General features: G+C 43.5%; 1 protein-coding gene across 1 annotated transcript; it reads right to left on the bottom strand.

The window, feature by feature from the left end:
- Positions 1–1,415: 1,415 nt before the first annotated feature.
- Positions 1,416–14,304, bottom strand: LOC121577158 (ankyrin repeat domain-containing protein SOWAHC-like). Its single transcript, XM_045212661.1, has 4 exons — positions 14,287–14,304; positions 11,149–11,221; positions 3,072–3,167; positions 1,416–1,717 (listed from the first exon to the last, which is right to left on the bottom strand). The coding sequence occupies exons 1-4, from the start codon at positions 14,302–14,304 to the stop codon at positions 1,521–1,523; spliced, it is 384 nt and encodes a 127-aa protein (XP_045068596.1). The 3' UTR covers positions 1,416–1,520.
- Between the last annotated feature and the right edge of the window lie 310 nt (positions 14,305–14,614).

Genomic DNA, 14,614 nt, shown 5'->3' with positions numbered 1-14,614 from the left:
TAGTAATATCAGAATGATTTAGTAATATCAGAATCCCCTTTATTCGCTACATAAATGTACAGGAATGAAATAGTGGCCCACAATAAACAGAATTTACAGACAGACAAACTGAATATATGGACAAGATAACACCACACTTTCAATATATGTGTCACTCATCAACTCTACCTTGTTTTTCTAGAGATGGAGGACAGGAGAGAGGCTTTGGTCATGGAGTCCTTTGACTGAAATACAGGTTGAGGGGGGTTGGGGCACCATACAGGAAGGTATGACAACTGACATGTTTGGTAAGGTAGCCCCAGCACCACCAGACCAAAATGTTGATAGGTTACAGTATCTCTATCGGCTGTGAATGACAATAAAAGATGAAAGAGAAGTCTAACATTTGCACATTGTTATATTAGCAGAACACTGCTTCCACAGTATTATGTGAAGGATGGTTTATTCTACATGGAAATGTTACACTTGAAAGTTATCAAAACACTTTGGCCTAGATTCAGTCAGATCAAGCGTTTACACATAGCCGACACCCGCATATCTGGTGTTTTGGCGGTGTCTGAGGTTTAACTCCGTTAGAGCTGTCAAATCGCTGAGCGGCTGCTCGTGTGGTGATTGTTACGAAGCCACACCCGTCCCACTTGCATTAGTTCAGAATGAGAAAGTGTAGCTATATAGAAATAATGACACTCAAATTGAAAATCATTAACCAAAATAATGACAATTTCTATCAGCCTAATCAAGGTGTAGATTACATCTCACATTCCAGTGTTCCAACTTGCAAACAAGGCTGCATGGGATTTCTCTTAATGCGACTCCGTGCAGCCAATGGCAATGTCCACTTTAGGTATAATGCCAGGAGCCGCTTGTGGATTTGACAGCTCGAACAGTTCCACCTGCGACACAGACAAAACAACTGCTATGCTAAGGGCGGACCTGATAGAATCTAGCATTCAGCAATTGCATTCTTCTCATATTACTCTGTAGCTACTCAGTATGAGAAGAGTGCCATCCTCCTGCATCTCACAACTGCCTGTAGCTATTGTACTCTGCCTGCTGGACCCATGAGGCAAACTGTCATATCCAGGATGGAGTGGCATGCACTCCCACCTTCCTGCCACCTGATTGCACATGTCCATAACCTGTAATACATTACATAGAAGGAAGGGACTTCATCACCCACTGGAGGCTTGAAGACAGAACCTCACACAGAGCTGTACATGTCAGTGTGTTAGACAGCCAAATCCTTAGAATTAGGCAAGGAGACCATAGAAATGCCATTCTAGTTCTGGTTTGACACTGGTTCTTGCTATCTTGCAATAATTGATTTGACAGAGAAATATCAGCTTACATTTACATTACATTTTAGTCATTTAACAGACACTCCCAAATAGCACCCAATTCCCTACATGGTCCACTACTTTGACCAGAGCCCTATGGGACTATATATATATATATGCACTATATAGGGAATAGGGTTCCATTTGGGACTCAGTATAAAACAATCTGGTATCTATCTTTATTCAGAAATGATCTCCATAGAGCTGTGGGGATGGGAAGCTGTGGAAGTCCATACTGGATGGGGAGCGGGGGGTCTGAGGCGCAGTCCCAAACTCCAGGTTGTTGAGGTTCCCCTGGCTCCGTGAGCGAGAGAGGAGCAGAGAGGGTAGGTTGGTGTAGCGCTGGGCCTTTCTTCCTCCTTTGGACGACCACTTCCCACCTGAGAGGGGGAGGAACATCAAGGCATGTTTAATCAGTATTGGCATGCCATGCTCTATAAAAAGCATCAGTGCTAAATTTTAATGAGACAACACATGCAACCAATTAATTACAACAGCTCTACTCGAACTATACCACACTACACCATCAGTGGATGAGACTGCTCAAACAACACCACCTACAGTCGTGGTCAAAAGTTTTGAGAATGACACAACTATTAATTTTCACAAAGTCTGCTGCCTCAGTTTATATGATGGCGATTTGCATATTCTCCAGAATGTTATGAAGAGTGAACTTAATCCCCAAAAAACATTTCCACTGCATTTCAGCCCTGCCACAAAAGGACCAGTTGACATCATGTCAGTGATTCTCTCGTTAACACAGGTGAGAGTGTTGACGAGGACAAGGATGGAGATCACTCTGTCATGCTGATTGAGTTAGAATAACAGACTGGAAGCTTTAAAAAGAGGGTGATGCTTGAAATAATTGTTCTTCCTCTGTTAACCATGGTTACCTGCAAGGAAACACGTGCCGTCATCATTGCTTTGCAGAAAAAAGCTTGTCCGGAGAAGACAAGGTGAGCGCTACCGTCAGTCCTGTGTCATGCCAACAGTAAAGCATCCTGAGACCATTCATGTGTGGGGTTGCTTCTCAGCCAAGGGAGTGGGCTCACTCACAATTTTGCCTAAATAAAGAATGGTACCAACACATCCTCCGAGAGCAACTTCTCCCAACCATCCAAGAACAGTTTGGTGACGAACAATACCTTTTCCAGCACCTTGCCATACGGCAAAAGTGATAACTAAGTGGCTCGCGGAACAACACATCGATATTTTGGGTCCATGGCCAGGAAACTCCCCAGACCTTAATCCCATTGAGAACTTGTGGTCAATCCTCAAGAGCCGGGTGGACAAACAAAAAACCACAAATTCTGACAAACTCCAAGCATTGATTACGCAAGAATGGGCTGCCAACAGTCAGGATGTGGCCCAGAAATTAATTGACAGCATGCCAGGGCAGATTGCAGAGGTCTTGAAAAGGAAGGGTCAACACTGCAAATATTGACTCTTTGCATAAACTTAATGTAATTGTCGATAAAAGCCTTTGACACTTATGGACTGCTTGTAATTATACTTCAGTATACCATAGTAACATCTGACAAAAATATCTAAAAACACTGAAGCAGCAAACTTTGTGAAGACCAATACTTCTCAAAACTTTTGACCATGACTGTACTATATCTACTACATGCTCAAGAAATGGATTGACTAACTGTTGTGGTGTATATATTGATGTGGTGTTCCCTTTAGCTACAAGTGGAAACCACAGGAAGGCCATACACTAAAAGCACTTACATGACTGCGAGCCTGGTTTGTTGAACACATCAGCGTTGCCACTCCAGTAGTGGACTGCATGCTTCCCATGGTAGTCCCTGATGTTAGTTCTGGCATCTGATCAAATGGGGAGGAAGATATTTTCTGTATATTGATACTTAGACATACGGTGAGCTCCAAAAGTATTGGGACAGTGACATTTTGTTTGTTTGTTTTGGCTCTGTACTCCGGCACTTTGGATTTGAAATTATACAATGACTGTGGTTAAAGTGTAGACTGTCAGCTTTAATTTGAGGGAATACCCTCAAATTAAAGCTGACAGTGTACACATTAACCTCATAGTCATTGTATCATTTCAAATCCAAAGTGCCGGAGTACAGAGCCAAAACAACAAAACATTTGTCACTGCCCCAATACTTTTGGAGCTCACTGTGCAAGACACTAGATTTTGAACACTCTAAATTCCAAGCATCTGCCTCGAACCCTAGGAAGCTCTTTGCCACCTTCTCCTCCCTGCTGAATCCTCATCCCCCCCCCCTCCTCCCTCTCTGTGGATGACTTCGTCAACCATTTTGAAAAGAAGGTAGACGACATCCGATCCTCGTTTGTTAAGTCAAATGACACTGCTGGTCCTGCTCACACTGCCCTACCCTATGCTTTGACTTCTTTCTCCCCTCTCTCTCCAGATAAAATCTTGCGACTTGTGACGGCCGGCCGCCCAACAACCTGCCCGCTTGACCCTATCCCCTCCTCTCTTCTCCAGACCATCTCCGGTGACCTTCTCCCTTACCTCACCTCGCTCATCAACTCATCCTTGACCGCTGGCTATGTCCCTTCCGTCTTCAAGAGAGCGAGAGTTGCACCCCTTCTCAAAAAACCAACACTCGATCCCTCTGATGTCAACAACTACAGACCAGTATCCCTTCTTTCTTTTCTCTCCAAAACTCTTGAGCGTGCCGTCTTTAGACAACTCTCTTGCTATCTCTCTCAGAATGACCTTCTTGGTTTCAAGACTGGTCATTCAACTGAGACTGCTCTTCTCTGTGTCACGGAGGCTCTCCGCACTGCTAAAGCTAACTCTCTCTCCTCTGCTCTTGTCCTTCTAGACCTGTCTGCTGCCTTTGATACTGTGAACCATCAGGTCCTCCTCTCCACCCTCTCCGAGCTGGGCATCTCCGGCGCGGCTCACTCTTGGATTGCGTCCTGACAGGTCGCTCCTACCAAGTGGCGTGGCGAGAATCTGTCTCCGCAGCACGTGCTTTCACCACTGGTGTCCCCCAGGGCTCAGTTCTAGGCCCTCTGCTATTCTCGCTATACACTAAGTCACTTGGCTCTGTCATATCCTCACATGGCCTCTCCTATCATTGCTACGCAGACGACACACAACTAATCTTCTCCTTTCCCCCTTCTGATAACCAGGTGGCGAATCGCATCTCTGCATGTCTGGCAGACATATCTGTGTGGATGACGGATCACCACCTCAAGCTGAACCTCGGCAAGACGGAGCTGCTCTTCCTCCCGGGGAAGGACTGCCCGTTCCATGATCTCGCCATCACGGTTGACAACTCCGTTGTGTCCTCCTCCCAGAGTGCGAAGAGCCTTGGCGTGACCCTTGACAACACCCTGTCATTCTCCGCTAACATCAAGGCGGTGACCCGATCCTGTAGGTTCATGCTCTACAACATTCGGAGAGTACGACCCTGCCTTACACAGGAAGCGGCACAGGTCCTAATCCAGGCACTTGTCATCTCCCGTCTGGATTACTGCAACTTGCTGTTGGCTGGGCTCCCTGCCTGTGCCATTAAATCCCTACAACTCATCCAGAATGCCGCAGCCCGTCTGGTGTTCAACCTTTCCAAGTTCTCTCATGTCACCCCGCTCCTCCGCACACTCCACTGGCTTCCAGTTGAAGCTTGCATCTGCTACAAGACCATGGTGCTTGCCTACGGAGCTGTGAGGGGAACGGCACCTCCGTACCTTCAGGCTCTGATCAGTCCCTACACCCAAACGAGGGCATTGTGTTCATCCACCTCTGGCCTGCTGGTCCCCCTACCTCTGCGGAAGCACAGTTCCCGCTCAGCCCAGTCAAAACTGTTCGCTGCTCTGGCACCCCAATGGTGGAACAAGCTCCCTCACGACGCCAGGACAGCGGAGTCACTCACCACCTTCCGGAGACACTTGAAACCCCACCTCTTTAAGGAATACCTGGGATAGGATAAAGTAATCCTTCCACCCCCCCCAAAAAAAAGTATATATATATATTGTCAAGTGGTTATCCCACTGGCTATAAGGTGAATGCACCAATTTGTAAGTCGCTCTGGATAAGAGCGTCTGCTAAATTATGTAAATGTAAATGTAAATGAACAAATCTATCTGACTTGTATAGTCAGGAGATAATTTGATATGATCCCAATATAATTTGTTTATTTAGATATAAATCCATTCATAACATGCAAAATAGCAAATAATATTGTACAACCATGTTCCAACAAAAGTCATGATAGCGTATTCCCTAAATCTCTCTCTCTCACACACACACACACACACACACACACACACAGTAGCCTATATACTAGGCTAAAGGCAGTTCAGTAGGCCAGCAGCACTAATGGTTTTGAGTCGTGTCTCAAATGTCAGTGAGAGGACAGGAGTCAAGGACACGTGAGCGACTTGCTCCTCAGCTCCTGTATCTGAAGTTTTTACAGATGTACCTGTGGGGGGGTCATTAAAAATAATCTCTACAGTGGGATGGGCGGGAGGTGGTGCAGTCTCTGGCTATTGCCCCCGTGTTTTCCCACAATGCTCATCACTGTTACTCTCTCGTGGACGGAGGCTCTCAACTGGGTGGGGAGCCTCCACCACCACCAATACCTGAGAGCCTCATTAAGAAATAGCTTGTTGGCTATCAGGAAGCTGAGCTGAAAACTCCCCCTCCACTCTTCTTTCTTCTTTTCCTCCTCCATTCCCCTCCACAATGGAGCGGCTGAGTGAGAGGGAGGGAGAGAGAGGCCCCCAGGGACTCTGGAGAGAGGCGGCAGGTAATTATCTGAGATAACATGCAGTGGAGGAGAGGGAATTGTGCTTTTGAGAGGAGGGCGGGCAGAGAGAGAGAGTGACTGAGAGAAAGGTCAGCAGCTCCTCTATTCTTTCTGAAGGCAAATCAACAGCCTGTAATGCCGCTTCAGAATAAATGACACAGGATCCACTGATTCTAAAATGTCTCATTCTGTATTCAGGTTCTCTCCCTCTCTCTGCAGACGCACGGTTACCATCTGCCAGCCCTGCCAATCCAATCTGAATGAATAAGAGTGTGCTGTGTCTGCTTTGATTGCCATTTTGGGGCTGCTTGATGCAAAACAGCATTTAACCCTCCTCTCATGACCATGTGCAGATGAGGGGCAAGTCCCCCCCCTGTCCGTGTAATCTTATTCATTGTGATCTAAAAGGCAAAACTGATCCTAAATCAGCTCTCTTACTCTGAGATGCTTAATACATACAGTCCCAGGGCACTGTAGATAACAACAGGCCAAGGGTAAACAATATGTCCATCGGTATAGTTTCAGAAAGTCATGTAATCTATTGGATATAACGATAATATAAACATGAGTATTATGAAGATCACCCTGTCTGTGTAATTGATGCAAATTGCTGTTATTTGTTGATTGGACCATGAATATGATATCTTTACAATGGTTGTGTAAAAAACTGTAAATTCAGAGTACTTATTCCCCCCTACAAATGACAGATGTACATATCTGTATAAACCAAGCAATTATAAAGCAGTTTAAATGAGGTAGAGGGTCCACAGAGGTTGTTTTCTCTCTCACACAGAGACAGTAATGGATGTGTAACTGACTCTGTTCATTACTGACAGTTTCCTCCTACTGACAATCCCTTGCAGCTCTGGTAAACAGAGTTAGGCAACTACTGCTGCGTGTGTCTGTCTGCAGAGACTCACACCTCTATCTCTTTACAGTGCCTTCAGAAAGTATTCACACCCCTTGAATTTTTTCCACATTTTGTTGTGTTACAAAGTGGAACTAAAATGGATTTAATTGTCATTTTCTGTCAACGATCTACACACACAAAAAAAAAAAAAATATATATATATCTTCATTAGACCCTCTGAGTCAATATACACTATTTATACAAAAGTATGTGGACACCCCTTAAAATGATTGATTCGGCTATTTCAGCCACACCCTGACAGGTGTATAAAATTGAGCACACAGCCATGCAATCTCCATAGCCAAACATTGGCAGTAGAATGGCCTTACTGAAGAGCTCAGTGACTTTCAACGTGGCACCGTCATAGGATGCCACCTTTCCAACAAGTCAGTTTGTCAAATTTCTGCCCTGCTAGAGCTGCCCCGGTCAACTGTAAGTGCTGTTATTGTGAAGTGGAAACGTCTAGGAGCAACAACGGCTCAGCCGTGAAGTGGTAGGCCAAACAAGCTCACCGAACAGGACCTCGTAATGCGTAAAAATCGTCTCTCCTCGGTTGCAACACTCCCTACCGAGTTCCAAACTGCCTCTGGAAGCAACTTCAGCAAAATAACTGTTCGTCGGGAGCTTCAGCCACACACAAGCCTAAGATCACCATGCGCTGGAAGTAGAGGCCTAAGCATTGTTGTTCACTAGTTTACTCCAATTAGGGAAAGGGTGGTGGGGTTGGAAAGTAATAAAGGGGAATATATTTTAAAAATATATATGTATGTGTATGTATGTATGTATGTATGTATGTATGTATATGTGTATGTGTGTGTATGGAGAACGCTACCTGCCCCAATGCATAGTGCCAACTGTAAAGTTTGGTGGAGGAGGAATAAAGGTCTGGGGCTGTTTTTCATGGTTCAGGCCCTTTAGTTCCAGTGAATGGAAATCGTAACACTACAGCATACAATGACATTCTAGATGATTCTGGGCTTCCAACTTTGTGGCAACAGTTTGGGGAAGGCCCTTTCCTGTTTCAGCATGACAATGCCCCCGTGCACAAAGCGAGGTCCATACAGAAATTATTTGTCGAGATCGGTGTGGAATAACTTAACTGGCCTGCACAGAGCCCTGACCTCAACCCCATCGAACACCTTTGGGATGAATTGGAACGCCGACTGCGAGCAAGGCCTAATCGCCCAACATCAGTGCCCGACCTCACAAATGCTCTTGTGGCTGAATGGAAGCAAGTCCCCGCAGCATTGTTCCAACATCTAGTGGAAAGCTTTCCCAGAAGAGTGGAGGCTGTTATAGCAGCAAAGGGGGGACCAACTCCATATTAATGCCCATGATTTTGGAATGAGATGTTCGACGAGCAGGTGTCCACATACTTTTGGTCATGTAGTGTATATTAGAATCACCTTTGGCAGCGATTACAGCTGTAAATCTTTAAAATTATTCAAGCTCTGTCAAATTGGTTATTGATAATTTCTAGACAACCATTTTCAGGTCTTGCCATAGATTTTCAAGCAGATTTCAGTCAAAACTGTAACTCTGCCACTCAGGAACATTTACTTTCTTCTTGGTAAGCAACTCCAGTGTAGATTTGGCCTTTTGTTTTAGGTTATTGTCCTGCTGAAAGGTGAATTCATCTTCCAGTGTCTGGTGGATAGCAGACTGAACCAGGTTTTCCTCTAGGATTTTGCTTGTGCTTAGTTCCATTCCATTTATTTTTTATCCTGAAAAACTCCACAGTTCTTAACTATTACAAGCATACCCATAACATGATGCAGCCACCACTATGCTTGAAAATATGGAGAGTGGTACTCACTAATGTGTTATATTGGATTTGCCCCAAACATGACAAGTTACATTTTTTGGCAGTATTACTTTAGTGCCTTGTTGCAAACAGGACGCATGTTTTTGAATATTTTTATTCTGTACAGGCTTCTTTTCACTCCGTCAATTAGGTTAGTATTGTGGAGAAACTACTGTGTTGTTGATCCATCCTCAGTTTTCTCCTATCACAGCCATTAAACCCTAACTGTTTTTAAGTCACCATTGGCCTCATTGTGAAATCCCTGAGCTGTTTTCTTCCTCTCCGGCAACTGAGTTAGTAAGTTTGTGTAAATAATAACTTCACCATGCTCAAAGGGATTTTCATTGTCTGCTTTTTTTTTTTTTTTTTTTACCCATCTACCAATAGGTGCCCTTCTTTACGAGGCATTGGAATACCTCCCTGGTCTTTGTGGTTGAATCTGTGTTTGAAATTCACTGATCAACTGAGGGACCTTACAGATAATTGTATTTGTGGGGTACAGAGATGAGGTAGTTATTCAAAACTCATATTAAACACTATTATTGCAACCAGAGTGAGTCCATGCAACTTATTATGTGACTTGTTAAGCACATTTTTGCTCCTGAACTTATTTAGGTTTGCCATAACAAAGGGGTTGAATACTTATTGACTCAAGACATTTCAGCTTTTCATTTTTAATTAATTTGTTTAAAAAAATCTAAAATCATAATTCCACTGACATTATGGGGTATTGTGTGTAGGCCAGTGACAAAAAATCTCAATTTAATCCATATTTATTCAGGTTGTAACAAAACAAAATGTGTAAAAAGTCAAGGGGTGTGAATACTTTCTGAAGGTGCTGTATGTGTATGGTGGGGTCGAGAGCTCAGGTTTAAACAAACAAAGTTGGACTAACTGTTCCATCACTTTTAATCAAATCATCCTTCGCTATGGTTATGCAGTATCTTTGTTTACAGTTGTCAATGAAAATCAAAGCCTATTGTTAAATGTTGGAGTGTCTTGTCCAACAGGGGTGGGATAGGGACAGAGGCCGATGTTAAAATTACATGAATTCAAACAGTTGTCCCAGGAGACTGTGTGTGTCACTTCGTTGGTCTTTTCGAAGACAGAATCAAGGGAAAAAACACCAATCTGCATAGAGGAATAGGGTTCAGACAAATTGGGTGCATGGTTGCAACACACCATTGCGTTTAGCCAAACCAGGGGTAGGCAACCCTGTTCCTGGAGTGCTGCAGGAAGTGCAGGATTTTGTTCCAACTAGGTACCACACTGAGCTAATTGATCAGTTCAGTGATTGCCTAAATTCAACACACCTGGTCTTCCAGGTCAGTTAAATCAAAAACATGAAGTGGCTGCGGCACTCCAGGACCAGGGTTGTCTATCCCTGAGCTAAACTGTCACACAGCAACAGGAGCACTTGACTGACAGGCCAAACGCCCATCCTCCCTCCCTCCCTCGCCTCAATCTCATTGACTCTGAAAGACACAAAAAAGGGATTTGTAGAGGGGGGTCCTTGGCAGAGAGAGCGCAGACTCATTATCCTCATTGGCCATATGGAAACATGCTTTTGTGTACAGAGAGAGTGTCTGAAGACAGCGACACTGAGGGCCTATGTATCTGGGTGAATGGTACAGGCTGACTCTAAGCATATGGCTGTCTATACTGGCAGGAGGGTTCCACAACCAAGTCCTCTGACCTGGCACACCACCATAGGGATCCTGCAGATTTGGGTCTGAGTCCCAAATGCCACCCTATTCCCTATATAGTGCACTACTTTTGACCAGGGCCTAGAGGATATCGAAGGGCCCATAGGGCTCCAGTCAAAAGTAGTACACTATATAGGGAATAGGGTACCATTTGGGACGCAGCCTTGATCATAAATTGCTCCATTGGGCTTCATAGCTTGGTTAGATGCAGTAGAGCCAATATGTACTTATCCGCCTCTCCTCTTGTAGTCTTTTGAGTGGGCTTGGCAGCGTCTAGCCTTGTCATCTGATGGAGGAGTTTGGTGCTCTATCTCAGCTCCAACCAAGGTAATTTAGGTTGCGGTATTCTTTAGATTGGCTTTCAGACAAGCCTTGAATGCACGCATGATCTGCATCCAGCCTTATCTCTCAGAGTCTGAGTTTGAACCCATATGTCATATCCTGTGTGCAATACCCATTTTAAACTCCTTACAGCTGCTATAATGTAATATATGTGCAAGAACAGTAGTTGTAGGCAAACAGTTGTAGGAATGTATTTCTGATATGTGTTTATGGTCTGATATGGCAAAGGTATCAGGATGTGCTGCATTATGATTCTAAAAAAGTAGAATAAGCGAGTCAGGTTGGTGTAATCACTTACTGTAGGTGTTGATCAGGAGCTGGATGATGTGGTGGTGTCCGTGTATAGAGGCCAGGTGAAGCGCTGTGTAGCCCTACAGTCCCAAACAAAACAATCAGTGTTATGAACTCAAATCCCATTTTGCTCATGCTGCGTCATATAAGCCAAAGCGTGTTATTATGAGTGGGGATCTTAGAGCACAAGGTCTGTGGAAAGTGCTTTGGAATATGGATTGTGAACCGCAGAGTAAAGTATTTGTAACCAGTTATTAAAACCGGTATGTCTATCTGCATCAGTCTGAATGGTTCTATCTGAACATTCTGATATCATCACTAACCGAATGACATTTCATGCTTTGATGTGAGGTATTTTTGTTGTTGTTATTTGTACACATTAACACTAGTCTCCCCCACTGAATTCACTGTAATTCACATTGAGTCATTCTCTGGTGTCATTATCATACAAAAACAGTGCTCAGAAACTTGACAGTTGTTGTTTTCTTGTCAGAGAGAGGTTAAGTGACAACAGGGTGAGAAGTTGATGTCAGTATTGATAGAGTAATGGGTCTGTATGAGGTAATGGAACACAGTCATGCTAAACTCTTATCACAACAGAGTCTTATACTGGGCCCAGGAGACTCTTTGATCCAGAGTATATCTAGGAAGCTATCAGACAAGCTGAAACATTGTATTATCACTTTATTTCCTCTGTGTTTCTTTGTCACTTTCCTTCCAAATGAGTCTTAAATACATTTATCCCATTGTCAACTGAAAATAAGTGTGGATGGATGACCGCAAAGTGAGAGGATTGATTTTGAGCAGATTAATATAAGTGCATGCTGTACATAAACTTCTTGCATACACACTTAACATACTGTGTATGTACTTCATGCATTGTGAGGTCTACATTTGTATGGGTATTAAAGACATGCTCCAGTACTTTGGCGACTAAGAAAGTATGTTTTAAACTTCCGCCATGGGCTGGATGTGTCAATGTGTAGTTCATACATGCAGAATTACTGTCTTACCTCAATTAGCCACAAAATCCCTAGTTTGAAAGCGACTGTTTTCTTGAAGTTGTGCCACGCCATTTTCCCTACATGTCCCCCCATGTGGGCCAGCCCCCTAGCAATTCGAGTTCTAGCCAATGAGGTCAAGCCCCTCCTATTTGATTGCCAACTAGTAAGAGGCCTGCCCAGCGTTATCCAATGAGGTTGCAGGGCGGGCCCAACGGCTCAGTAGACACAGCAGAGAGAGAGAGAGCAATGACGTGATGCACATACAGTGCTATGAAAAAGTATTTGCCCCCTTTCTATTTTTACATTTACATTTTAGTCATTTAGCAGACGCTCTTATCCAGAGCGACTTACAGTTAGAGAGTGCATACATTATTATTTTTTTTTCATACTGGCCCCCCATGGGAATCGAACTCACAACCCTGGCGTTGCAAACGCCATGCTCTACCAACTGAGCTACATCCCTGCCGGCCATTCCCTCCCCTACCCTGGACGACGCTCTGCCAATTGTGCGCCTCCCCATGGGTCTCCCGGTCGCGGCCGGCTAAGACAGAGCCTGGATTCGAACCAGGATCTCTAATGGCACAGCTAGCACTGCGATGCAGTGCCTTAGACCACTGCCCCACTAGGGAGACTTGAATTTTCTCTACTTTTGCATATTTGTGATACTGAATGTTATCAGATCTTCAACCAAAACCTAATATTAGATAAAGGGCACATAAGTGGACAAATAACACAACAATTACATATTTATTTCATAAAGTTATGCAACGCCCAATTCCCCTGTGTGAAAAAGTAATTGCCCCCTTACACTCAAGAACTGGTTGTGCCACCTTTAGCTGCAATGACTACAACCAAATGCTTCCTGTAGTTGTTGATCAGTCTCTCACGTCGCTGTGGAGGAATTTTGGCCCACTCTTCCATGCAGAACTGCTTTAACTCAGTGACGTGGGTTTTCAAGCATGAACTGCTCGTTTCAAGTCCTGCCACAACATCTCAATTGGGATTAGGTCTGGACTTTGACTAGGCCATTCCAAAACTTCTAATTTGTTGCTTTTTAGCTATTTTCATGTAGACTTGATTGTGTGTTTTGGATCATTGTCTTGCTGCATGATGGATGGTCTGACATTCTCCTTTAGAATTCTCTGATACAGAGCAGAATTCATGGTTCCCTCTATTATGGCAAGTCGTTGACTCAAGTTTGCCAAAAAGCACCTGGATGATCATCAAGACTCTTGGAAGAACGTTCTATGGACAGATGATACAAAAGTATAACTTTTTGGACGACATGGTTCCAGTAATGCCTGGCGAAAACCAAACTCTGCATTCCACAGTAAGAACATCATACCAAAGGTCAAGCATGGTGGTGGTGGTGTGATGGTTTGGGGATGCTTTGCTGCCTCAGGACCAGTTCATGCTTGAAAACCCACACGTCACTGAGTTAAAGCAGTTCTGCATGGAAGAGTGGGCCAAAATTCCTCCACAGCGACGTGAAAGACTGATCAACAACTACAGGAAGCATTTGGTTGGAGTCATTGCAGCTAAAGGTGGCACAACCAGTTATTGAGTGTAAGGGGGCAATTACTTTTTCACACAGGGGAATTGGGTGTTGCATAACTTTGTTTATGAAATAAATATGTAATTGTTGTGTTATTTGTTCACTTATGTTCCCTTTATCTAATATTAGGTTTTGATTGAAGATCTGATAACATTCAGTATCACAAATATGCAAAAGTAGAGAAAATTAGAAAGGGGGCAAATACTTTTTCATAGCACTGTAGATGATTTACAGCTTATTATGGATCTTGAAATTATCCTATAAACGTTATACTTTTAAACTAATAGCCTTTCAGTTTATATTCCCCTGTCTATTTTATTCCGTAGTCGTCTGTCAATGTTGTGCAATGTTATATCTATAGTTAACGTTTATGAATTAATGATTTGCCATTTATAATGGTTGGAATCCAACCACTGGATCAATAAATAATTGTAGGCCTATGCTGCAAATGAGTGCAAACTAAACCATAATGGTGCATTGCATCTGACTTGACTATTGAATGTATCAATGTTTTCAATAAATACATTATTCATATCATATCTGCACATATGTGATGTAGTTAGAGCTGTTGCGGTGACTGTATTACCGCCACACCGGCAGTCATAAGTCATTACCGTTGAGTCACTCTAATCTACTCTTATGCACTCTGGACATCATCAGGTCACTAATGGCCTGCTACTCAGGGCTCTATATATATATATGCAAATGCAATTGAAAATCACATCAAACCCTTATCATCAAAACAGTATGTACTTTTAAAACTCACCTTACTGTGATTGATCAATTTGAAGAAAGACGTTCAACAACAGGTTTAAACTGAGTGGAAAACATGGTCGTTGTGGATGTTATTTCAAAGCCTAACACAATGAAATGGACAGCGCTTTCTAAGGTGATGATTAATTCAAAACACCCAT

Source organism: Coregonus clupeaformis, unplaced genomic scaffold (genome assembly GCF_020615455.1).
Source record: "Coregonus clupeaformis isolate EN_2021a unplaced genomic scaffold, ASM2061545v1 scaf0038, whole genome shotgun sequence".
NCBI lineage: Eukaryota > Metazoa > Chordata > Actinopteri > Salmoniformes > Salmonidae > Coregonus > Coregonus clupeaformis.
The sequence above is the reverse complement of the archived record's forward strand: the minus strand, read 5'-3'. Positions and strand labels throughout refer to the sequence as shown.

Coding starts and splice junctions, on each gene's coding strand:
- LOC121577158 (XM_045212661.1), bottom strand. Junction 3,168..11,148: donor GCTCCTGATCAACACCTACA/GTAAGTGATTAC, acceptor CCATTTGATCAG/ATGCCAGAACTAACATCAGG. Junction 1,718..3,071: donor CAAACCAGGCTCGCAGTCAT/GTAAGTGCTTTT, acceptor TCCCCCTCTCAG/GTGGGAAGTGGTCGTCCAAA.